The sequence below is a fragment of the Plectrocnemia conspersa genome, unplaced genomic scaffold, assembly GCF_051122295.1.
Source record: "Plectrocnemia conspersa isolate PC_06_02 unplaced genomic scaffold, ASM5112229v1 ptg000001l, whole genome shotgun sequence".
Taxonomy (NCBI): domain Eukaryota; kingdom Metazoa; phylum Arthropoda; class Insecta; order Trichoptera; family Polycentropodidae; genus Plectrocnemia; species Plectrocnemia conspersa.
Genome location: NW_028277165.1, coordinates 2,312,111 through 2,337,063, shown reverse-complemented (window position 1 = coordinate 2,337,063; position 24,953 = coordinate 2,312,111). Strand labels below are relative to the sequence as shown.

Here is a 24,953-nt window from a genome sequence, read left to right as displayed (position 1 = left end):
TTTATTTATATGCATTTACCTGATCCCCCCAAATGTCGTTTCTGGCGTGGCGCTGACATTTTTTACAAATAATGTTTTTTTAAAAGCTAAAATTTAAAAATTAAAATTTAGAATTTTACCAAATCATGCCCGTTAAAACATTATTTAATTTATTGATTTTTTAAAATTTTCTTTTTTTCTATAATGGCAACACAGATTTGCCTTCTCATAGTGTCAAACGTCAAGATGCGTAAGGGGCGTTTCAAAGCTTGATCAATCACAAATTCATTGGAAACGTAATATTTATTTTACTTTCTTGACATAAAAGCTTAAACATTTGTTTTAACTGTCATAATTACAAACAGGGCATTTACCTATCAACAAAATGACTTCCATGTTAGATCAATTCGAGCAATCCTCGCAATACCCCAAGTCTCAGACTATTTCTAAAACGACGCCGCTAACTAGCTCCGGTTTCGTCACCATGGATTTGGAGAACGATATACCAATGTTCGGTAAACAAAAGATGAATTTCAACCCTTCCGACACCATAACTCACATATGCGTCGCCAGCGACTATTTAGTACTCGCGATGACTAACAATACAATATTTCGCATCGATTTAAAAAATCCAGACGATTACAAAGGTGTGTAAATATATTTTATTAAAGTATTGTGCATTGTTATGTCATTAATACGCCTTTTTCAGATATATCGATATCAAAATATACGCAAAACGGATCGAAATTAAGTAACATATTTCTGGATCCGTTGGGATTTCATATACTTGTTTCGCTGAGCCCCAAATCCAAAGAATTCTCACCGGAACTTTTGTATTTACATAAAAAATCTACTAAAATCAAACCGATCAATAAGTCAAAGTCTTACGAAGTGACTCAAGTCGGATGGAATTTCGACAATACGTCAGAAACATCGACCGGATCTATCCTACTTGGAACTTCCAAAGGTCTGATACTTGAGACAGAAATCAATTCGGACGGAGATAAAATATTCCAATCGGGAATTGAACAATATTGGAGACAGGTAAATTATTTTTTAATCAATTGTTGCATGTAGTGTGCGTTTCTCTATTGAATGTTTCCTTTACAAGCTGCCAAATTATTTTCCTCTTTATGGCAATAGAGATATGGAAGGATTGGTAATGATCTATTTAAAAAAATAATCTTTTTTGTTTTATTATATGTTATTTATTTTATTTCAGGTGTTCGATGTAGGCAAAGGAGCAGATGTGCCAATCACTGGTATAGAATTCCGAAAGGTTTCCCACTCTAATAAGTACTACGTGTTTGTTACGACTTGTAAGAAGTTGTATCTGTTCGTCGGTTGTGCAAATTATGATGATAAACCTCTACTACAATCGATTTTTAATGCTTATTTAAACAAGCAGGAAACTGGCGGAATCGATTTTGCTTCAAATCTGAATTACTCCGTCTTTGATTTCTTCTGTGATAAAAAATCTCTATTTCCAAGAACTTTCGGTTGGTTGACCGAAAAAGGTATATTATATGGCGAGGTAAGATTTCCATCCAAATTCGCATAATCATGTTGTAAATACTGTTACACATGATTAGGTTAGACTACAACAATAATTTACTTACAATATTACATCGTTGTCTTAGAAAAAGATTGTAATACACAATATAAAAAGCATTTCAAAATATGTATAATAATTTAACATATAACTCCTGGATGCTGCACGCATTTATATAAATTATTTTTGAATCAAAATGTGTCCGTAGTCTCTTAGTCATATCAAAGATTGAGTTGAGCTCTTGTAGCCTAGGGTGTGTTCAAAACTATATGACTGAACGGTCAATGTGAAAGCTACTGCTTTGAGCTTCTAGAGATTGTTTCAATCAATTTGGCGATACTCCGCTTGTTATGAGTTCGGCTGAACTTTCCTTATTCCATGTTGGGAGTAGGTAGGAGATCTGTGGTCAAGTTCTTCATAAATCTTGATGTAAATCTCTGTTATGAATCAATTAGTACTGTAGTATTTTGGCTTTGAAGAATGGTGAGAAGAGCAACGATCCTTTGACCAATGTTGATGATTCGGGGCAAAACCAGACTCTTTGTTTTTGTCTAATACAGATCTTATCAAACTAGTGGTGTTACGGCATAATCGTGGATTCAAAATCAGTGCCAAGTCCACAATATCTAAAATGATGTACCGACTTGGCGAAGATATTTTGCACCGACCCTCAATTTTTGTTAAAATAGGGTCCAACGGTTTTGTATGAAATTGCTTTAGAACTATGATATACATAATTGTTTATTTGTTACGCTGACAAAAGATCTGATTCTAATAAATCCAAGAAATACAAACCTGTTAGACTTATGCCCTTTTTAACGAGTCTTTCGTGACTAATTTTCATACAACCATTATAGGTTGTCTTGTTGTTAATATTTTCCTGCAATTGAATTCTTTCATCTTCACTTGTATATAAAAATGAAAGACAAAGATGTCTCGATCATTGTTTTCTTCTGCAACAACAGTAGAGGCATAAGTGATACTCTTATTTAGAATTAGGCCCAAAATGGCTGGCAACACACAACATAAATGTTTAGCGATTTCTATACCAATTATAACTTGCAACCATTTTTAACATAAGTTTTTGAATAGTAGTGTGACAAAGTGTCAAGTCCTTGGACGAATAGGAGAGATACCAATTTAGGACCAATCATGTTATTGTTTAACTACGCCTCCAGTAAATCCCTTAGTGAAAGCATAGCCTCTAAAGTGGCAATTTGTGGCCTACCAAATGATAATTACAAAGGATACGTACAACAAAACAACATATTGTTTTTAGGCGCGTCTTGAAGCTTATGAAAAGAGGTTCAATGTCTTTGTAATTAATTGCTTTCGAAAGTCTGCGTGGCTATTGTGCAAAATTGTTGTATATTCCGAAATTCCTATATAACTTTTGTTTTGTTTAACCAAACTTTAGTTATTGTAGATTTTTATAGGGCAAGTGTTGGAACTAGGGATTGCAAATATATAGATATTGACATTATTTTAATTAATTGACCGAAAAAATAATCTGAATACCGCTCGCATGATTCACAATGTTTATTGATTAGCTAAACCACCGAAGTATTATTGTTTGTTTATTATTGCAATTATTGTTTTGATATATTAAATATTTTAATTAAAACACTCATTAATTATAAAAAAAATATTTTTGAAAATACAAGCGCCAAATTTTTCTTCTTCTGCAAAAATAAATCTAGGACATTGTCCTTGATCAACTGCTTTTGGATGCCTCCTAAATTTTTATTTCAGGGACCAGAGCACTATCTGCCAATTTATTCCAATAAAATATATTATTTAATATTTTTCTGTGTGTAGAAAATTGTAAATCTGTTTGTTAAAAATGCGACATATTTTTTTTATAAACAGATTTATATAATTGGTAATTGTGATATTTATGTGATTGAGGTTTGATCTATTATTATTATTTTATTTTAATTAGTGCACATTTAATATTTATTTTAAAATATCTCAATTATATTTATTTTCGTAAGATTTATATCTTATATATTTATTTATAACTACTCGGTAGTTATTTACTTAAAAACAATTAAGTTTGCTGTAAAAAAACACTCATCATCAAATTTTAAATATAACTTATTTTAATTGTATTGTCTAGTACAACCTATAATTAGTTGGTGACAAAAAATTATAACATTGCATTATCTTCCAACGAAAAAGATATTTTTTAAAAACAAATTCAGCGCAAATTTTTCAAATACGTTTTTAATTTAAATATAGACTTACATATTACTAATATTTAACACTTATATTTAGTGAACTATTTGGGTAAAAATATGTCTGAATGGAGATAAAAATATACAAATAGTAGAAAAATTTCGTGAATACAATACCTGATTTGTTTTCACTTCGCCAGCCATCCCTATAATAAAAAAGGGGCCAGCTGTTACATAAAATAATTACTGAGAACTGCTAGATACTGTTGGACTTGCCTTAAATAAAGTAAGTATTTTTTTTATTTTGACATGTCGCGCATATCGTACCAAAATATTGAACATGTTTAAAAATGAATTTTAAAAATTTACGCCGAAATATCCGCCAGTGGAATTTTTCGTATAGAGATAAGGTGGGCCGATATTTTGCCCCTCTTGGAGTAAAATTGATAATATTATTCTACTTTACTATCCTACTTTGATAAAATTACTTACAATGGGCATCGTCGTTTTCGTAGTTCTAAGCCATCGAGATATTATTTTCAACTAAACATTTTTGGTAGCACTGGTATTTTATTTTGTAATACCATTGGTCCAGAAGGTTAATTTTGAAATTCTACAGGTATTGCAATCCCTAGTTGGAACCCCAATAAAACTGTAAAAGGGCTGTATCTTTATTTTATTTTACTAAGATCTATTGTATTAAATGTATAGCATATGTAACAGTATTGATGACATGATTAGACATTATGCTATTCTGATTTTGTATTAATTTTTTGTTATTTTTAGATTGATGTTTCTAATTTTGATGATCCTAATTCAATCATAAACCAAGGTAAAACAATATCTTATCCATTGTTTGAATCGGAATCTGGCGAAAAGTTTGAAAAAGCTCCACTATCGTTTATTCTTACCGAATTCCATGCACTTCTTGTATACGAAGATCATGTCAAGGCTGTTTCTTTATTAAATAATGAACTCGTTTACGAAGATTATTATTCGGAGCCGCTTGGAAAGTTGAAAAACATAGTCAAAGATCCAGTTAAGAATACAATGTGGGCAATAACAGATAATGCTGTTTTTAGATATAAAGTTTATAGAGAGCAACGTAATGTTTGGCAAATATATGTAGCTAAAAATCAATTTGAACTGGCGAAAAAGTTTTGTGAAAACAATCCGGCTCATCTGGACAAAATCTACGCGAAAGAAGCCGAGATGCTTTTCGAAAGCGGGGAGTATAAGAAAGCCGCCGAATTGTTCGCTAGCACGCAGTCTAGTTTCGAAGGAGTGTGTTTGAAGTTCATGAACGCGAAGAGAGTAGACGATTTAAAAATATACCTTCAACGGAGGCTAGAGAAGTTGAAGACGAACGATAAAATTCAGACGACAATGTTGGTAGTGTGGCTGGTCGAACTGTATCTATCTCAGCTCAGCGAATTGCGATATAGCGACGGAAAAAGCTCTCCGGCGTACAGCTCGTTACAGAAAGAGTTCGAATCGTTTCTATTGCTGCCGAACGTCACCGACTGTATTAAGCGAAACAAATCTGTCATATACGATTTGATGGCTACGCACGGCGACAAAGACAACTTAATCAAGCTGACGGTTATAAATAAAGATTTCGAAAACGTTGTTAAACAAAACATTTATAAAAAGAGTTACGAGGAAGCATTGAACGTGCTCAAAACGCAGGGCAAACGAGAGCTATTCTATCAATTTGCGCCAATTTTGATGCAGGAGATTCCCAGACCGACTGTCAACGCTTTGATAGAGCAAGGCAAAAACTTGAATCCTTCGAAGTTGCTTTCGGCGCTGGTGTCCTGCGAAACGGACTCTGTTCACGTAAAAGAAATGATACGATATTTGGAATTTTGTATTAAATCACTCGGATGCACCGACCAAGCTATACATAATTACTTGTTGTCTTTGTACGTTCAACACGATAAAGTTGCGTTGATGAAGTATTTAGAGTCTCAAGGGCAAACCACTAGAACGGTGAATTATGACGTTCATTATGCTCTGAGGTATTGTATTTATTATGTACAAAATTGAGATGTGGATTGTATATATATATTTTTAATAGGATGTGCAGAGAAAATCAGATGACAGATGCATGTGTTCTACTTTCGACGATATTAGGCCTTTGGGAATCAGCCGTTGAGTTGGCGCTGATGACTGATGTAGAACAAGCAAAAAAAATTGCTGATATGCTCAAAGATTTGGAATTGAAGAAGAAACTGTGGCTCAAGATCGGTTTGTATATTTATTGTATACAGTAATTACACTGCATTTTTTTCTGCCACAAAGATGGATTTCTGTATGTAAAAATGTGTAAAAAAAATATTTCAAAACTATTATGAACAATTTTGAACTTCTTACATGTTTCTTTAGGTTTTTTTTACATAATTATATATTATTATTTTCTATGTAACTATTTAAAAAAAATTGTACTAAATATTTTAAACCTCGTTATTTTTTTTAAATTAAGTTACGGATTTTTATTGCTTTGATTCGCCGCCATTTTGAAACAATATGGCGGATCAGGCTGGGTAACGAACTTGTCGAGATATTACTATATTTTAGAACAAAAAATATTCAAAATTCTGTTTTATTACAAGGAATTTTGTAAAATATTGTAAAACTAACTATATCTGAAAATTGTTTTTTTTTGTGGTGAAAAAATTACGTTATTGTAATGATATTTGTGATGAAGTATTTTTGGAGAGTTTCTCTTTTAAGGGAAATATTGTGATACATTTATGAGAAAAGATCTATAAATTACAGAGTAAAGATGTAAATTAATTGTCATTTTTTGTGTATTCTTCTAATAAATATATATCATTAGATCTTTGTTGAGTATAATATTATTCTTAATATTTTAAATATAAATTAATAAACTGGTTTTTAACCCTTTTTACTATTATTAGTATTATAATTTAAATTAATAAATACATTTCTTAAATATACGAAATATTGATTCTTATTTCTGAATCACTAATATTATAGCAATAAATAATTAACTCAAAAAATGACAAAACTGCTATTTGTGAGCGTAAAGCTCGAATATATGGGCACAAAGTGCAACCAAACGTAACAACTGCAGGATTATTAATAATATTTTCAATCAGTTTTATGTTTTAATGTAATCTTTACAGCTGAACATGTTATAAATCGCCAGCAAGACATCCAGCAAGCGATGACGTTTTTGCGACAGTGCGATATGATAAAAATAGAGGATATATTACCGTTCTTCTCTGATTTTGTCACAATCGATCATTTCAGAGATCCAATTTGTAATTCATTACAGGTATTATCATTTAACGAAATATCTAAAATATTCACTTCTAAATATTGTATTAAATTCTAGGAGTACAACCAGCAAATACAATATTTAAGAGAAGAAATGGAAGAAGCGACTCGTTCCGCTGAACAGGTACTGCATAAATTATTTTTAATCATTCATTCGATTATGTAATATCAATTAAATTACAGGTACGAGGCGATATACAAACCTTCCGTAACAGATCAACGGTGATAAGCGTTAACGAGACGTGCGTCTTGTGCGAGATTACTTTGCTCATGAGACCGTTTTATCTATTTCCGTGCGGACACAAGTTTCACAAGGACTGTTTGACATCGGAGGTTCAGATGCTTTTAGGTAAATATATATGTGTTTGAGTAAGAAACTGTCGATTTTTTACAATTGTTTTTTTAAGGCCCCGCTAAGAAAAACAAGCTGGATAACCTTTATCGGCAATTGAACTCGCACTATCCGGAAACGACGGAAGATCCGTTCTCCAGAAATTTGAGCTCAAAAGAACAGCTGAAAAACGAAATAAATAATATTTTGGCATCAGAATGCCTTTATTGCGGAGAATATATGATTCAGTCTATCGATACACCTTTCATAGCTGACAGCGATTGGGACAGGGTCATGAAAGAGTGGGAATAATTATATGTATAAATATAAAATTACTACCGATCCAATTGTAAGAGGATGTTTAATTAAAAATACTATTGAAAATCAATAAAATATATTGACATAATTACAAGTGTTTGAGTGAGAATCTAACAGTTTTTTATACAATAAGTCTGTAAGTCGTTTACATAAATTAGTAACAAAAGTTAATCATATATAATTTAAACACAATACATACTATACATTTCACATAAATAACAATTTCACGTGTGCACGTTTGGCGACATCCAAAACGTTAACGTATCGCACACACAATGACATACCGAAAAAAACAAGAATAAAAAAAATCAAAACTACTTATTCTAACACATATTAACCGAGTGAAAAGATCGTTATAATAATGAGAAAACTGTAAAACAATCTAAGCGAGTCTCAGTTCGAATATTCATAGAAGCCGTGCCATTATAATTGTGACTCATTTAAAACACAATGTCCGTACTTTATTATTATTTACGTACTAATCAAAAAATGGTAACACAGCACCTGGCTGCAATATAAATGGCAATTTAATTGCAGTTTTATCACAATAGCACCATTCATTTTTTAATTAATTCACTATTAAGTGCATAGACGCGTCTATACGTTAATCGACGTACACATCATACGAAAAAAATACAATAATTTAGTAAAAATAAAGCTTCGATTCGCTTAACGATTAGCCTCTATAAATTTCGATTCGACGCGGGTTTCGTAAATTTTACGTCCAAGGCCTTCCGTGTACAGATCGAGGTTTCCTCTTTGGAAGAATATCAATACAATAAATTATCGCAACGACAATACAAACTAAGCAAACTAAATATATTTTACATATAAGCGATATATTCGTACTCCGCTAACGCTATTATGGCCATTCAAGAAGTATTTACAATAGCGAACGAAAAATAATTATATTAACGCATCTCATTCGCTACGTGGATTCTTTAGATAAAATTTTGTCACTGGAAAACGTCGGATACATAAAAACAATTCCTGATCATCTGTTGGAATGTAATTATACTCGGACACGAAAATATTTTTAAAAGTTAACTAGGCACATCGAATACGGTATTATGATTTAAGTGCGGAAAGAGGATCCATATTGCTTTTTGATTACATCCGAAACGGTAGCATAATCTCACCGATACAAAAATCTCGCTTCATACTTTACTATCAGGCTGTTTTCTCGTCGTTGCTAACATTCGAATCACAATTTACTCTAGCTTCGTCGCCTTGCGACTCTTCTACGTCCATTTTGTTATTGTCGTTTTGAGACGCATTCACTTCTCCACAGTTTTCCAAAGCCATGTTTTTGGCGCTCTCCGCCTTGGCCTCCAAAACGTTGATGCATTGCTGGATGCATTTGATCGCTTCTTTCCGGGCCAGTCTGATGTTTTCTTTGCCCTCGGTGTCGATGTCGTCGAGCTTCAACAGATTTCTAGTCAACATCTCATCTAAATAGACATATTCTTTATCCTTTTTCATCTTTCCGGAGAAGTTCTCCACTTGAGTCATCAATGCCAATACGTCGTTCTGTATCAGCTGAATCTTTTTAATGGGATCGTTGCTCGGAGGCGGTTGAGTCTCGGGCGCCGGTTGTTCGTGTTCGACGCGAACGGGTTGAGGTCCCGCAGGTTCTTTCGGATGAGGAGATTGATTGAATTGACTTCTATCTTGATGGAAGTTCCTCTGCTGTTGCGGTTCTTCGAACGGATGTTGCTCGTGCTCATGAGAAAATCTGGACTGTTTTGGCTTGCTGTTAGCGGCGGAGCGAACGTCGTTAGGAAACATCCTGTTGATGCCTCTAGGCGCTCCGCCGTATATTTCCGAGAAGTGAGGTCTGAATGGCGCATCTTCGTTGACGAAAAAGCGCTCGTCGACGTCTGGACGGGTATTTTTGGGCGCACTGAAACTCGCCGAAGAGTCGACAGAGTCGTTGTTTATCAACGGCTCGTCTCTCCCTTCTACCAAAATAGGTATAATGCGTTCGACGGGCTGCCGGGTCGGCTCTTTGGGTTGTTCTTGTTGGACGGGGGCGGGGCGCGAAGGCGCACGGCCTTCGGGCGGAGCAGACATGGATCGCTTGTTTTTGGCGCACTCATTTAACACTTCATCTTTAGATTTTTGACCGAGGTCGACCGTGTTTCTGAGATCGTACTGATGAAGGCCTTGTTTATGCCCAGTCGGAAGATCGGAGTCCAAGTCGGTCTGCGTGCCGCTATCGGCGGACGCGTGCGGTCGCTCCTCCTCTCGGGATGTCTGCCGCTCGCGTGGCCGGCGAGACGTCGAAGAGGAGCCGGCGCGAGAAGCCGAATCGGAATCGGACTCCGAAGGAAACCTGGTTGAGAATTTGCGATGTGGAAAATCACTCTTGATGCTGTTGATCAGATCTAAAAAGAAAATTATTTATATTAATAAACATTAAATATATTAGCTGCTGATCTTTTGCTAGGGTTAATTAAATTAAATTTGTGCAATCGCGCGTCTCACCTTCAGTGGTGTCAAAGTCAGGTAAGTCGGTGCGATTCTTTAAAAAGTCCTTCCACGCGGAGCTGCTGAAGCGATCGCGATCGAAGTAATCGTCGTTATCGAAAAATCTGTCCTAGAAAGAAGAAATAGGCTATTAGCGACGCGCGCAAGAAGGAAGCGAGAAGTAGGTCGGCGGACGCGGAAGTTACTTTGCGAGAGCGAAGAGGCGCATCGATGACACGCGGCCCATCCGCGCCCATGATCGCGAATGACGCGCCGCGGTGCCGCTCAGGTCTTATATACGAGAGCGGGGGCGTCCCCCGTGCGCGCGCGACTCGAACTCGACTAGAAAACGCTGGAGTTTTCTCGACGCGAGACGTTCGCTCGAAATGCAACGTCGGGAAAATCGGCCGCGGTGCGCTTGGACATCGGCCAGTTATAGCCGCGAATCTCTTCTCGCACAATCGAATTTATTTTTTTAACGCCACCATTAGGCATACGCGCCGGTTCTAATGCGTCGCGAAATTTACGACGGCCGCTCCGGGATTAAATTTAAAACCGCCATCTCTATCTATAATGTGCAAATTGTAGACGTCAAAATAGATAATAAGCGTGGGTTTTCAATGCCGAGAATGAACATTACAAAAGCGCGAGTGTCCAGTACGTGTGAATAATTTCAACGATCGCGGTCGTATTCTTTGAAACGATAACAGCACTCACTCGAGTGATAATAATTTATAACGCTAAAACCTCTCGCATAAATGTATAGCTCGTATTTTTTTAACGTATAAAAATTATTTCAGGAACATCGCGTAATTTATATTGAGAATTTGACGATACACTTAAGAAGCACATCAATCATAGCTCCAAAGCATGGGCGCGACACATCGGAACCACAGGGCTACCATAGATTTCAATAAAATATTATAATCGAGGCGTACTGTAATAATTAAGATTACATAGAATCCATTAACAATGACAATAGAATACAAATTCAGGACAATTGGCTGGTAATAATAAAGCTTCTTTGAAAAACATATTAGTTACTCGATCAGGGCTGAATATTGTTTAAATTTACAAAAATATATATAGCAGACATTTTAGGTAACACCAGGGTTTTTTTTAATAAAAAATGTGCCAGAACTCTACTTGTCAAGCTTTTTACTAAAGAAAATGATATTAAAATAACATTAAATGAAATTTAAAGCATCTTTTCCTATATCACGAAGCGCATAAAAAATGCCGAATAAAATCTGAGAATCACAGATCAACGTATTTTGAAGGATCGAAAAGTAGCAAAGGTGATCCGACGAGTTTGATGAACAAAGCTGCCGAAATTGTATTGGTCTTGAACGAAGCTCTTATTAGAGTAATAATTAAATGCGAAAACCCGCGTTCACGTTGGCTTGAAAAAATGGGAATAGCATTCAGAGCATATATCAAACGCAATATTTTTTCATGATGTCTTTTTGAGAATATGCTTGCGAAATCTACATAGTAAACGTTTGTCGACTAACTATTGATTTCAATTTGAATTTATAAGTAAAATTTACGAAAATGTTTTCATATTAGTGTTCTATATAAAATAGTTGAAATAATAAGTGAAATTTACAACAACAAAAATTATTTAAGATATTATTATAAAAAAATATTAACTGTAATATTTTCTCTCTATGAGCTGAATTTATATGAATTAGCTCATTATAAAAAAATTATACTATATATGCACGACCTTGCTCGAATTTCATCCGTGAGATTAAGAAAATATAGGAAAACCTAATTTACATATCGATTGTAATTATAATTGTAAAATAATGACTAATCGTAATCCTCTAGATACGATAGAAAGTAAAAACGTGGGTTCAGACCATGGTCTAATAGTAAAAGATCATTGAAAAGGTTGGAAAAAAATAGATTAGAAATTTGGGTGCCGCATGAACTTCATCTGTTCATCTCTATTGTCTAGATATGAAACCGATCCGTTTCTTAAAAATAAAGTTTATCGTTAATTTAAATAGTACAGTAAGCTCCCCAACAACACGGTAAATTGGGAACGCGCTATTTGGATGACTATTATTTTGTGCAGATGTGCGCGAGCCAAAGGGAGGATATCTCACCACACGCGCCTGATTCGTACGTAAGTATTGCAAAAACTTGAATGAGTATTTTCTAGTCCCCTAACTACACGCACCCAAATAGCACATCCACTATTTACCGTGTTATTGGGGGGGGGGGGTCTACTGTATATATTTATCATTTCAATTGCCATTAATTCATTTTAATTTTCCCCATTGAAATGGATTATTGGCAATTTAATTAATTTCAAAATTGGGAAAAATTAATTTAACACAAGAGTAATTTAAACGAATTAAAGTATAACTATTTTGAAAAGTTATTGAAAAAAATGGTTTAAAATACGAATAAATTTAATATACATTTTTTAACTTTGAACATAAAGGGCTTGCCGGCATCGCGGTCCTTAGAGCGATATTTATTATAAAAAATAAAAGTTTATTATACAAACCAATAATAAGATAAATTTTAACATATACTTGCTCGGTGTGGGTAATCGTATAATACTTCCGTTTTTATAGTCATACAAAATGAAGCCATAAAAACTATATGCAGTACTACGTATGTTTATATTAATCTTAAAGTACTATAGTACATATCGCTTTAGAGGCAGAATACATTTCAATGCTTCCAGTTATTCATACAAATGTATTTAAATTCTTTTTTATTTTATTTTTCATTATATTATAGCAAATAAGTCAATTGTAAACATGAAAATGGTTATAAACCACCATGTTTGTGAAATAATTTATCATATTGTAAATAAACGTTTTACATAAAAAAATATCACGTCATTCATATTCGCCTTAATTAACACCTATATATGAAGAAGTAAAAATAAAGTCACTTGGGGGCAAACATTTTCTACCTCTAAACGAAGTAAATAAAGCGAAAAAATAGTGGATCAACAGTACTTTATAAAAGTTTTTTGTATATCAAAAAAAAGCTTACTTTTCTTTAGTGCAAATAGCGCAGTCCTTAGTATTATAGAAATATTGACAAACGTATTTATATTATATTGTTTTGTTGATGTTTAGAATTTAGTTAGGTAAACCCTGATCTATTATATAAGATTTAATATTATCCGATTAACATTATCTCGCACCGACGTAACATGTACTCGACAAGTCCGTTGTTAATATTTTGAAGGTCTTCATTCATTAAATATTTATTTTTAAATACAAAGTTGGGTCGAAATAGTGATACGCGATATGTTGTTTTCATGGCAACACAGGAATAAGGTTATTGAATTCTATGAATGACATCCGCGCATTAACCCTTTAGTTACGGTATATGCAAAAAACGGAAGTCATTTTTATTGTTGATTTTTTTATACACATTCATGAATGTAAATATATCTGACTATGACGTATTTCCTAATATATTGATTATTTTTAAATACTACATTTCTCACTGACCTACACGGTCGAAATATTTCAGGGAAACAATTATGGAGTAAATTCTTTGGTTGAAATAAAGTTCTCAAAGAATAAAAAAAATTGAATTAAACAAATTGCTAAGATCGTTTCAGAAAAAAATCCTCTGAAATCTTCGGGTAAATGATTATGATGCTCGAAAAAAACATCTCTTAGTAGATGAATATCGTTAAGTCTTTTGAAAACTTTTTTCTAAATTGTTCTAATATTATTTTTGAGTGATGTTTATGTTAACGACGATAAATCACACGAAATGGTTTAATATTGCGAAGTGACGTCATTTCAATTTTTCGCGTGGCAGCCCTGGCGTTAGCACCGGCTGCCAATTGGCGCATCTACCGTCAAGGTATTGTATTTTTCCTCGAATTTCTCATAAGGGCCGCTAGTCGCGAGAAAGATGAGTCACGTTCGAACGCGACTCAGATTTTTACCTAATAGAAAACGCTCGCGATTATGACGCAGAGAGCGAAGGTGTATTTCATATATGGGTCGATCGTTCTAGAATCGCGCGCGCCGATTTGGCGAAAACGCGCCGAATCGCGACCATGCACCGTGCGGGATTAAACGAATAATAATAATATAAAAAACACTGCGCGGCGGTCCACAGCGGGAGCGGGGTGCGACAGTCGGCCATAAACGAGACCGAACGGGGGGCCGGAAGCGGAGGCCTATTTTCGGCGGGGTCTATTTTCGAACGTGTCATCCGCGAAAAAACGCACCGGAGAGAAGCAAGTTCGCGCCCGACCTTTTATCGCGGTCGGCGCCGGTCCGCCACTGGCGCTTTATGCAATCGGAGTCGCCGAGACCAGGGCTGCCGTCGCGGCGCGAGCGTTTTTTAAAAGTTGCAATCAGGGTCGACGGTATTGCCAGCGCGAGCTGCTTCCGGCTTCCGCGGCTTTCTCGGCGACGATTTTAGATCGTCCTTATATGGAAAGTCGACGGCGAACAACAATCGCGCGATCTCAATTTTTCTCTAATTTGGGAACCTTGTTTTATACGCATTAGGTTACGATGGTTATAACTTATGACCGAATTCGTGGATCGCCACAAATCTCGGCCATAACCAGCGAAAATGGACATAATTTAAACGCTTCTCAGATCAGGCATGTCAATCAAACTCGTTATGAACAGCGGCCCACACAAGGTATATTGCATTAGACCAGCGGTTCTCAATTCAATTTGAGAATGTAAATCTTACTATAAAATAAATGTTTCTTTGTACTATTTTACATTTAAGTATTGACGATGCATTGGCACAGCGATTTCTTCATTTTGAAAGTGACGGAATAAAGGAATTGCTTTACTTTTTTTGAGGTGATTGAAGTCGCTGACGACCCATAATTGATCCAACGCGCCACAATATAGTTATGACATTGAAACTGAGACCCAAAAAGCACGTCAAGTTCCATAAAATGTCAAGGTTTTCCTTAGACTATAACGGTGTAGTCCACTACGAATTCTTACCACTGTGGCAAACAGAGTACTCTGTTTCCAAGAGAGTTGTGAAGATGTCAAGATAACAAAAGAGATAAGTGGCCTAGCAGAAAATGTGAAAAATTAAGAACATTGATCTCAATAATATCACTATAAAAAAAATGGTATTTGCTACGGTTCATGTAAAGCAATTATCACTAACTTTTTGGGAATAAAGCGAGCAACAGCTAATCCAACATGTATAGTTATGAAATCAAAAGAAAAACGCCAAGATAAGAAACAGTTCGAACGAATGTCAAGGTTCTAACTGTTTTCTTCTATTTTACGACATAGTCTACCACGAATTCTTACCACTGGGTTGCACGATAAATTATAAGTATTGCCTAGTATAAGTGGTCATCAACATACGGCTCGCCAAAGATTTTCTTCAGGTCCTCCAAAAATTCCGATTTCTGCGTATAAATAATTCATATAGTTGAAGGCGATCAGACGTTTGTTTGTTCGAAAATTCCCCAGACATTTTCATTTATTGATATTCTAAGAACGTAGTGCAGGCAAAATAAAAAATGGTAGTACAGGCAAAACAGAGGCCGAATCGAAAATATTTAGTTGCATTTCAAAGTTTGCAGTGTACACATCGCTTGATTGTTGTGATAGCTTTAAGGGAATAGTAATAGTGATTTTCCTATTTGAGGTATGTAAAAGTAACTCCCACAATTTTTATAAAACGGAATATGCAAATTCATTAAATTATGGTGCCCTAATATAATGATGTCAAAGAAAATGATACTAGATGCCGAGTGTCGCGTATTTAATGAGCAGTGGCCAATTCGTTATTTTTTGTGACAAGTATGTATGATTAATTTGCAATGAACTCTAATTGGATTCTAATCGGAATAAGAATTTATTTTTCATCTGGCCCCTCAGGTTAAAAAAAATCAATCCAGCCCTTTTCACAAAAAAGTTGACCACTGCATAGTATAATAAAACTTATGGGGACTATAAGTGCAATGAAACTTATGGGGAAATAAATATTTTTTGCTAAAGAATAAAGTTACTGCTACATTTTATCACACCTCATAGCGTCGACGCAAATAACGAAACAATGTGCACATGTTGGATTACTGCTGGTCTAATAAAATAGGCGTTAGATAAAAACGAAGATTAAATATGAGTTTCCTCTCTAAATAATCTGAGGGACGTTGGTCTCCTCCCGTTTTCTCGGTGGTATATAAAACAGAGCTTCGCTTCTATTCAGAACCCACTTCACTTCCGACTTAGAATTTATGTCTAATAGATTCTTTGAAGTCCAAGAAAAGCAGCCACTTCGAGTACTTTTTTTTATCTATTTTAAATAAATATATAACTACACAAACTATATTACAAAAAAAAACTACCAATGCAGGTTGAAGAAAAGTCAATTACTGATATAATAAAATGTTGATTTTAGTTTGTATGTATTTTTTCTTCACCAATTATTTACTGCAATGTGCGATAAGGTTTATTTATGGATTATTATAGCATATATTTGTGCCCTCATAAAGCAATGATTGTACGAGTGATTAAGCACATTTCCTTATTAGATTTTTTCATTCTGGGTCACTGTCAATACTCAAGTGCTTCACTTATAAGCCTATGACCACACTTTGTTCTTAGTTATATTGTTTCATTTTACATATGAACATAAACAACATTTTTGTGAAATTATATTTATCTACCAGAACATATGTGTTTTGGAAGCTTTGCTCGATATATTGTGACATATAATTAAGGTGACCAGATTTTGAAAATATCAAAGGACACTAAAAATAAAAATGACATCTAGGAATTTTTTGTTTGAGAACAAACTGTTACGGAAGCTAAAAAAATGGGCATTTCAGAGGACAATCCTCCTAAAAGGACATTTGTTCACCTTACATATAATTGATTTATTCAATTTACAAAATATTTATATTATAATATATATTAACTGACTTTTCCGCGAATATATTTATATAAATTCGTCCAATAGTACAAAAATACACTAAATTTATGTGGAAATGGAATCACTACTGAACATCAATCTGTGACAACTGTACAATAATAAAAACAATACTTCTTCTATTAATAATTTTATCGGATTGTATAGATTAAAAATAGCAGCATTCTTGTAATATATAGGTCACGATTTAGCTGAAAGCGACAACCCTACACACTGACACAACAGCGTAAGTCCGGACTTGTCTTCTTTACTTTGACGTTTGAACGGTAAAAACCCAACTGTACGCATGATTCACCGGAGGAGTGAAATAAACGAGTCAAGCCACATGGAATTGCAAGCTACAGTAACTACAGCTGAAGCATTTTTCCAAACGTCGAATACATTTCCATCTGAAAAAGCCATTACAGCGCGTTTCTAAATATAAGTCCAGACAGCGACCTTGGGACTGGTGGAAATCCCAACAGACGTCTTTAATAAGCGTTCAAATTTGTAAACATTACAAGATAAACATGTGTGCGTGTGAAAAGAACACAAACACGGCACATTCTAAAATACGTGTTAAAATAAAAACGATCAACGCTAAAATGTTCGTCAGCCGAAGCGTTTCAATTGTTAGCAAAGACGTCGTGCACTTTAAACTACTGAAAACGAAACAAACCTTACGTAAATTTTGGTATTCAAACGCACTAACCTCGCAGGTCGGGCTGTTAGCGGGATAACGTTAAAACGCACTCTCCAAAACTTATCAAAATCGATCCCCTCTCTAGTTACAACTTTGAGAGTTTTCCTGCGAAAACGAAAGACACCGCATTCTTGAAGTATTCCAATGAGCAAAAATCAGCAGTTTGTTTGTTAAAAATTATAGTTTTAGCATAATAGTGCAGACGGTTATTGAATTTGACATTCTTGTTAATGGTTATGAAAAATCGACACAAATGTGTTATCAGATAAAATAATCATGCAAATTAGTCTCGTACGATGATGAAGTGTTTACTTAACTTAAATGATGTATGATAGTTCGTAGATAAAAAAATATAGTAGTGGGAATTTATTTCCGTTGTATAGAAAAAATACATTGTTTTAAAAACCAACTAAACAATACTAACCACATAAACTATAATTAAAATGAAAAAATACCCATTGCATAAATATATAAAGTAAATTTATTATTTTTATCATAAGTAATTTGATCATGTATTTTTTTAAATAGTAGAGTAGAATGAAATGAATAATAAAATATGATGATATTTTATCTCTATACTTTAAGGACTAGCAATTAGAGAAATGACCTAACAATATAGCTATAAGAAGAGAGCCTCATACATCTAGCTGCGTTAAGGGTAAAAGAGAACATTTCAGATAGTGTTTCAAATAAATCAATCACAACATAAGTAACACTATATTTAGATAAATTTATAGTAGGAAAAGTAAGAGCCCGTATGTATCTCACTCTGTCTAATAACAAAGTACATATAGTAAAAGTCAAAATAGCACTCACTGAAAGGCAAAAATAGACTTGTTAGAAATTTATCTGTGACATGTCTATATAGTATGCAACATTGCGAAATCAGGGCAAACATTTAGTGCAGATAAAGAACTGCTTTCATTTTTTTGGCAACACTTCATTTTAATTCAATTTTTAATACCTTCAAATGCATTGAACAAGATTTTTGATATAAAAATTTTTCATGTTAAGTTATATAACTTTAAGTCTCAATGGATAGTATTTTTCAACTCGTTTATTTACTCAAGTCTTTGGTTCTACATTATAATTATGTATTTTTAAATTGGAAAAGTATTTTTTTGCAGTTATGCAGAGTCTAAACAAGTAGATATTTTTTGCTAGCATATATTGTTTTTATCAACTGTGAAACATAGCTATTTGAATTATTAAAAAATCGTCAACTTGAATGCAATGAAAACAGCTATGCATATCTAAATAGCAATATAAAAGTATAAAATTAATTAATTACTAATGAAGCAGTTAAAATCTGTCAAAAAAAATGCAATGTAATCGAGTATTTCATTACAATATAACATAATAAAATTAAGTAAACATTCTGGGATTCTTTAAGAAAAAAATATTTGAAATAAGCAAGTAATATAGAGTTTTTTTGGAAAATTACATCATTGCAATCTAGATTCATGCTTTTCAAACTAGATGGGCTATATAATTATGCTAGAGCCATAAAATATTTTAGTATTTAATTTTTTTACCATTTAAAAATTAAAAAATATTCTAAAATGTACGAAGCACAATATCCAGTATTAATTATTGTATATTCTTATAACAGTTAAATCTATTTTATTAATTATAAATTATTACTATAACTCACAAATAATAGAAATCACTATATACAACTTGCCTGGATTTTATCTAGGAAAACATAATCTGTGATTATCGAATAGAATTAAAATTATACAATAATCAACACGATTTAAAAACATTAGGATTCATATGTGATTCGATTCCAGTCTTTAATACCGCTGGTCTATCGTATTATTCAGTAAATATCAGAAAACTTCTCAATGTATTAGGATCTTAATCTATCGTTTCAAGGAGTAAGACACTGTACGGAAGAATATACAAGATGATCTATCTGCCTCTACACACCGTAATCACTTCAAGATCATTGTTATAAAATTCAAAGGAAACTAAAAATTGTGAAGTTTTTTCGAAAATGAGGAGGTTCATTCAGAAACTATTTTTGAGCTTTAAAAAATCACTGTTTAAGCAACCAATAGACGAGAACTCATAGAAAAAGCATATGGTGTTTACTTCTGAATGACGTAACTATAGATATTAATCTCACAGGAAATATAAAAGGGGTTGCAAGAACTTTTATATAAGTGATTTGCTATACCTATATTTATATATCGATATACATATAATAGTAAAATAAATATATATTTCACTTCATTTTGCTAATATAAGATTTGGATTTTTATGAATGCAGAAGTGATAATATCAACAAATTCACTGTTTTATCGAATATTTATTGTGGTTTTACAATAATAAAAATTATATGCTAAATATTGATTGTCTGAGAATTATTACAAACGTCGGTAGCGTTTTGGGTTAACGCCTTTTATAATTCAATAGTTAATTTACAGGAATAATGTAATGATACAATGTTTTAATAGTAGTTCGATTTAATTATGTGAATTAGGATATTTTGATCGCCTCTTTGTGGCAAAAAAGTAATGAGAAGTAAACAGCTGTTACTATGGTGCGTATAAAATAAGAGAAGGTGACATTTGTTGATAAAAGTATTAATTCCCACTACTAACGGACGACGATGACGAGGGAGACGTGCAATATTTACGTCGCAGCGATGACAGAAGCCGCGTGCGGGCGGTGAGAATGCATCGGCGCCGAGGAGGTTATCGGCGTCGGGTGTATATTTAGAAAGCGGCGGACGATTCTGGAAGGGCGCGGGCACTCACTCTAGCGGAGCGTCCTCGCAGCCACGACATGCCGGCTGCTCTAGAAGGGGCGACGGGTGAAGCGCCCCGGAACGAGTGCAAGAGCGCAAGACGCAACTGCCGCGAGTGACACTCCCGATCACCGACGCAAACCTCCCGGAACGACGGCTACGCTGTGTTGCCAGTGTGAGTCATCGCGCAGCCATAGCGACGTCTTTAGCGACCATCGAAAATCATAATATAAAAATGATTAATCTTTCCTTCTTCTTAGTGTGTAACCAGTACACATTGCTTCTAATAATTTAAATATCTTGGTTGGAATTTTAAGTATTCTTTAATAATATAATAATTTATTTATTAAAATGAAAATCATCATGACCTAACAGGTTTGCTTAATGCATTACTACGACCAAAAGTATGAAATATTTTAAAATTTAAAAATACATACAAATATTATATATACGTATACACACACACACATACATACATATATAAGTAAAAACATGAAAATAAGATAAAATAACTGACTCAAATTACCTCAAAAGGTGTGCATTGTCCTATACGAATTGAACCAAAACCCCATTTGTGCACGAGAAAATGTCAACGGCCTTTGCCAGAGAAGAGTTGGTTAGTGCTTCAGTCCTAGACTTTACTGACAATAACAGTGGACGCGACCGAGAACTATAACCACCTTCTTGAGCTCACATTTAGAGCTGCTCGACCACTGAAGGGTTGTCCGGCCGGTACTCTAAGTGTTTTTGACGTCTAAGAAGGGATATTTGTTTGTTGCGCTCCCCTATTTATCTAAATTCGGTTTTAATATGCTTCATTCGATTCTCATTTGTTGTAAGTCGTAATATTGTTATAAAATAATCTTAATATGAACGCTGAATAATCGAATGTTTTCATTGCAACGCTGACGACACGGTTTTATTCTTTATCCCACACGACCATCAACCTAACTTACCCCCTTAGGTAAAAATATGACCTAAGCACCTCAACAATTTTTGTGCCCCTATATTATATTTTAGCGGATAGGTGGTGATAGATGACAATTAGACACAGATTGAGCAGCTCCAGTACTATTTTATTGAAGTATAGTTTAGTTCACATGCTATTAATATAGTAATGAATAGATGGCGAACAAGGCAGCACCGCTGCTGTTTATCCGTCAAAGCTCACTAACAGAATGTGCCGCGCTGTTATGCCAGTGTTACCAGAGTACTGCCAAGTTTTGGCCATAATAAAATAAATACATATATAAATCAGCCCCCACAATATTAGACTCAATATCTATAACCCGTAAATTAAAACATACTTGTATGCAAAACTTAGTCTATTTTGTTGCAAAATTGTATGAATTGTAACTGACGTTATAAACACTTAGCTAAGCAATTAATAACCATTACTGTTAAGGATATGTGAAATCTTTTATTACCATTTAGAAGAGCAGATTGATTATGGTCGTCTATTATTTTGTAAAGGTCTGCATGAGTCAATTTAACTGAATAAACTTTATATATATATATATACAAAATATTTAACAAACAAAAAAAATATTTGTGGTTACTCAAGGATCACAAAAGATTTCAACAATTAGGTTTTTACCGATAAAAAGGTGTTAAGCATAATGTACAGAAATTCAACGACTAAAAATGAAAGAGTCTCCGAATCCCCTGACGGCGATGCTCACAAATGTTTCCATAAATTTGAAGATTTTTAGATAGAATAAGACGTGAAACTAAGGGCTGAGCAAATAAACTGTGACATCAGTCAGTTTATTAATCTCTATATGTAGAAAGTTCTACCAGCAATAAAAAGAAACCCCTAATAAAGATTTTTTAGCAAATATGTTTATTGCAACTGTATAATTAGTGATGACACTGTGCTTTTAACTATGATGTGTGAATTTTCTTACTTTAATTTAAGATTATTTAATTTAATGGTTGTTAATATAATTTAGTTTCATAGCTTATGGTAAAATTCCATTGTGTGTAGTTTAATCGTTTATGTGGTTGGCTGTCCTGCATCCTGGATATGTGGTCTGCCCACACAATAGCGATATTTTGACAAATCACTGGCGGGTTTTTATATAGGTAGATTTCTTGATTATGCAGTGGCATTTAAGGTATGCATAATAGTTCCATGGTATTTGTTTATACTGTATAAGTTAGTAGAAAGAGCTCCATTTTCCTGTTGAAGACGAGGGAGGTGACTCATGATTGCCAATAACAGATAAGGAAGTAAACGTCGCATAAAAACATCTATATGATCTAAAATATTAATGCTAATTTTATTAATTCCAAATTATTATACACAGCAATAATTTAGTCAAACTGCGTTTTAACAAAATCATCCTTATCTGGCAACTGCAATCATGAGTCAGTCTTTTTTAACATCTTCAACTAGAAAATTAAACTTTAACTCAATGAGAAAGCTGCAAATGAATATTAAAACGCATATAGTATTTAATTTTTTTTATTTATTTACACCATGTTTATATTCATATCTAGAATCTACTTATAATTTTCATATCATAGTTTTTCTGTCATAAATATGAAGTAGTATTTCCATAGTCAATACTAGTATTAAAAATCCTATGCATTATATTAGTGTTACAACTAAAATTCAAGAATTTAGCTCGTAAATGTTCTAAACTAGGTGCTGTACGTGTTTTAAATTTAACAACTCAGCTCTGTGCTTTGTAGATCTTCTTCACCGTCAGTTGGATGCAGTATTGATATTTTTATTTCTTATAGTTACTAGTTGTAAAAAGATTAAACTCAACGTCTGATTTAATATTTAGCATTTATTTGTTTTGATACTTACGTATGATACTTCTCGGTTTAAATAATAATATGGCATTTATCTAATCTTTGAAGCAATTTGTCGGCTATATTGAAATTGTAGTTTTTATTTTAATAAATTTGTGTAAATAAGGTGTGGCTATTACTAAACATATCTTATCGTAAATTTGTTATATAGTTCTTATATAAAATATTAAGATAAGTTATCTGATGGATAATCTATTATTTATTTCAGTGTAAGCAGAGTAATAAACAGCAAAGACTTAATTTCGTACGTAGAGCGGTAACGACCCTTATATATTTGATCAAATTAATTATTACCCTATACTTATGTTCATTTGGCTATTCTTTTGAGTATTTCCAATGTTTATATAGATAACATACATCAGTTTATAATGCAGGAAGAACAGAAGCCATTATGGAAATATTTTTTTGACCTTCTGTGTTGTGTACCGGAAAACAAATCTGTGAGTTGCTTGATACATTTATATTTTTATTTTAGATGTTATATTTTAAAGCCGGGTCTTATTACGATTTATTTGGGCAGTCATGGACTTTCCATGATAACGATATCTAAGAAACTGTTTTTTCGAATTAGTGATAATGGCAGATTCATCACTGGCAACTATCGAATAAGTTTCATTATAAAATTATTTATTTAAAATTTATGTGTATTTTTTACAGAACTCACAAAATGAGCTTCAAACAAAGGTTTCAAAAAGAGGCAGGAAACATATTTTAATTATCCTTTTAGTATATATAGGGAATTATTGTTAAATAATAATGTTTTAATTTTCAGATAAACCTAATAAACTGTCTTTTGAGAGTAATGAAGCTAAAAAAAACACAAGTAAAGATAATGCCAGCGATAAGGTCGGCCTTATTGGAGAAGATGCCAATTCTCCAAAACAATCCATAAAACCGATTGTTTCATATACAGTGCACAATGAGATAACAGCAATGGTCGAACATTTCGAGGATAAGAGCGAGAATCACGAAGAAACATTCACTGAAACTTATGAAGATAAGAGAGAGGCAGATCAGAGTACTTACAAACTGTTTGAGGAACTGGAAGAGGAATTGAAGCTGATTCATATTGAAATTGTCAAATCACCGTATACGAGCTTATTCGAGAATAAAATTTATTATGAAGATACAATAATGGAACTCAAAAAAAAAATTAGCGACATACCGGACAATAGTGATATGGGAGATGATAAAACGATACTGTCGGTTGAAATAGAAACTTGCTGGAAAATACTACATTCTAGATTGTCGACAGAAAAACAGTCACCAGAATCGATACGTTATATCGAAAAGATTAATAAAATAGCAGCCAAATGTGATACATTGTGGTCCGAAATTGAATCTTTACAAAATAATATATCTGAAAAAGACCATTTGTATTACGATGAGATGTTATTAAGGTTGCTGCTGGAACTTGATATGCTAGATGTGGTGAATCAGCCGGACGTTCGAAGCATCAGACGCGAAGTGTTAAGGAAAGTACAGGAAAAGATAGCAATGTTAACTAATATTGTAAGAAAGCAAAATGAGGGTAATTAAAGACATATTAATAATTATGATTTATTAACTGCAAATCTATGCATTTTGACATACATGTTTGTATTAATTATATTTAATAGTAATAAAACATATTATTCAGA

The 24,953-nt window shown here is 33.5% G+C and overlaps 2 protein-coding genes and 1 long non-coding RNA gene across 12 annotated transcripts; 2 read left to right on the top strand and 1 right to left on the bottom strand.

Annotated features, from left to right (window-relative positions):
- The first annotated feature begins 207 nt into the window (after positions 1 to 207).
- dor (vacuolar protein sorting-associated protein 18 dor) lies at positions 208 to 9,453 on the top strand. 2 transcript variants are annotated; one of them, XM_088202374.1, is made up of 10 exons: positions 208 to 275; positions 345 to 626; positions 689 to 1,023; positions 1,202 to 1,513; positions 4,495 to 5,729; positions 5,789 to 5,958; positions 6,861 to 7,012; positions 7,073 to 7,138; positions 7,198 to 7,363; positions 7,422 to 9,453. In XM_088202374.1, exons 2-10 carry the CDS (start codon positions 365 to 367, stop codon positions 7,655 to 7,657), a joined length of 2,934 nt encoding a protein of 977 aa, XP_088058500.1. In that variant the 5' UTR covers positions 208 to 275; positions 345 to 364; the 3' UTR covers positions 7,658 to 9,453. The 2 variants fall into 2 exon arrangements, with proteins under 2 accessions (XP_088058500.1, XP_088058511.1); XM_088202385.1 differs by having other exon boundaries at positions 1,202 to 3,994.
- stv (BAG domain-containing protein starvin) lies at positions 7,723 to 20,645 on the bottom strand. Of its 3 annotated transcripts, XM_088202611.1 has the most exons (4): positions 20,501 to 20,645; positions 17,745 to 17,840; positions 10,151 to 10,262; positions 7,723 to 10,050 (listed from the first exon to the last, which is right to left on the bottom strand). In XM_088202611.1, the coding sequence occupies exon 4, from the start codon at positions 9,734 to 9,736 to the stop codon at positions 8,834 to 8,836; it is 903 nt and encodes a 300-aa protein (XP_088058737.1). In that variant the 5' UTR covers positions 9,737 to 10,050; positions 10,151 to 10,262; positions 17,745 to 17,840; positions 20,501 to 20,645; the 3' UTR covers positions 7,723 to 8,833. The 3 variants fall into 3 exon arrangements, with proteins under 3 accessions (XP_088058737.1, XP_088058731.1, XP_088058724.1); XM_088202605.1 differs by lacking the exon at positions 17,745 to 17,840; XM_088202598.1 differs by lacking the exons at positions 17,745 to 17,840; positions 20,501 to 20,645 and adding an exon at positions 10,339 to 10,399.
- Positions 20,526 to 24,953, top strand: LOC148238401 (uncharacterized). 7 transcript variants are annotated; one of them, XR_015812089.1, is made up of 5 exons: positions 20,526 to 20,665; positions 23,522 to 23,569; positions 23,662 to 23,753; positions 23,971 to 24,010; positions 24,086 to 24,953. It is a non-coding gene; the product is annotated as an uncharacterized LOC148238401 (long non-coding RNA). The 7 variants fall into 7 exon arrangements; XR_015812094.1 differs by having other exon boundaries at positions 20,650 to 20,665; positions 23,522 to 23,557; XR_015812088.1 differs by lacking the exon at positions 20,526 to 20,665 and adding an exon at positions 22,467 to 22,575.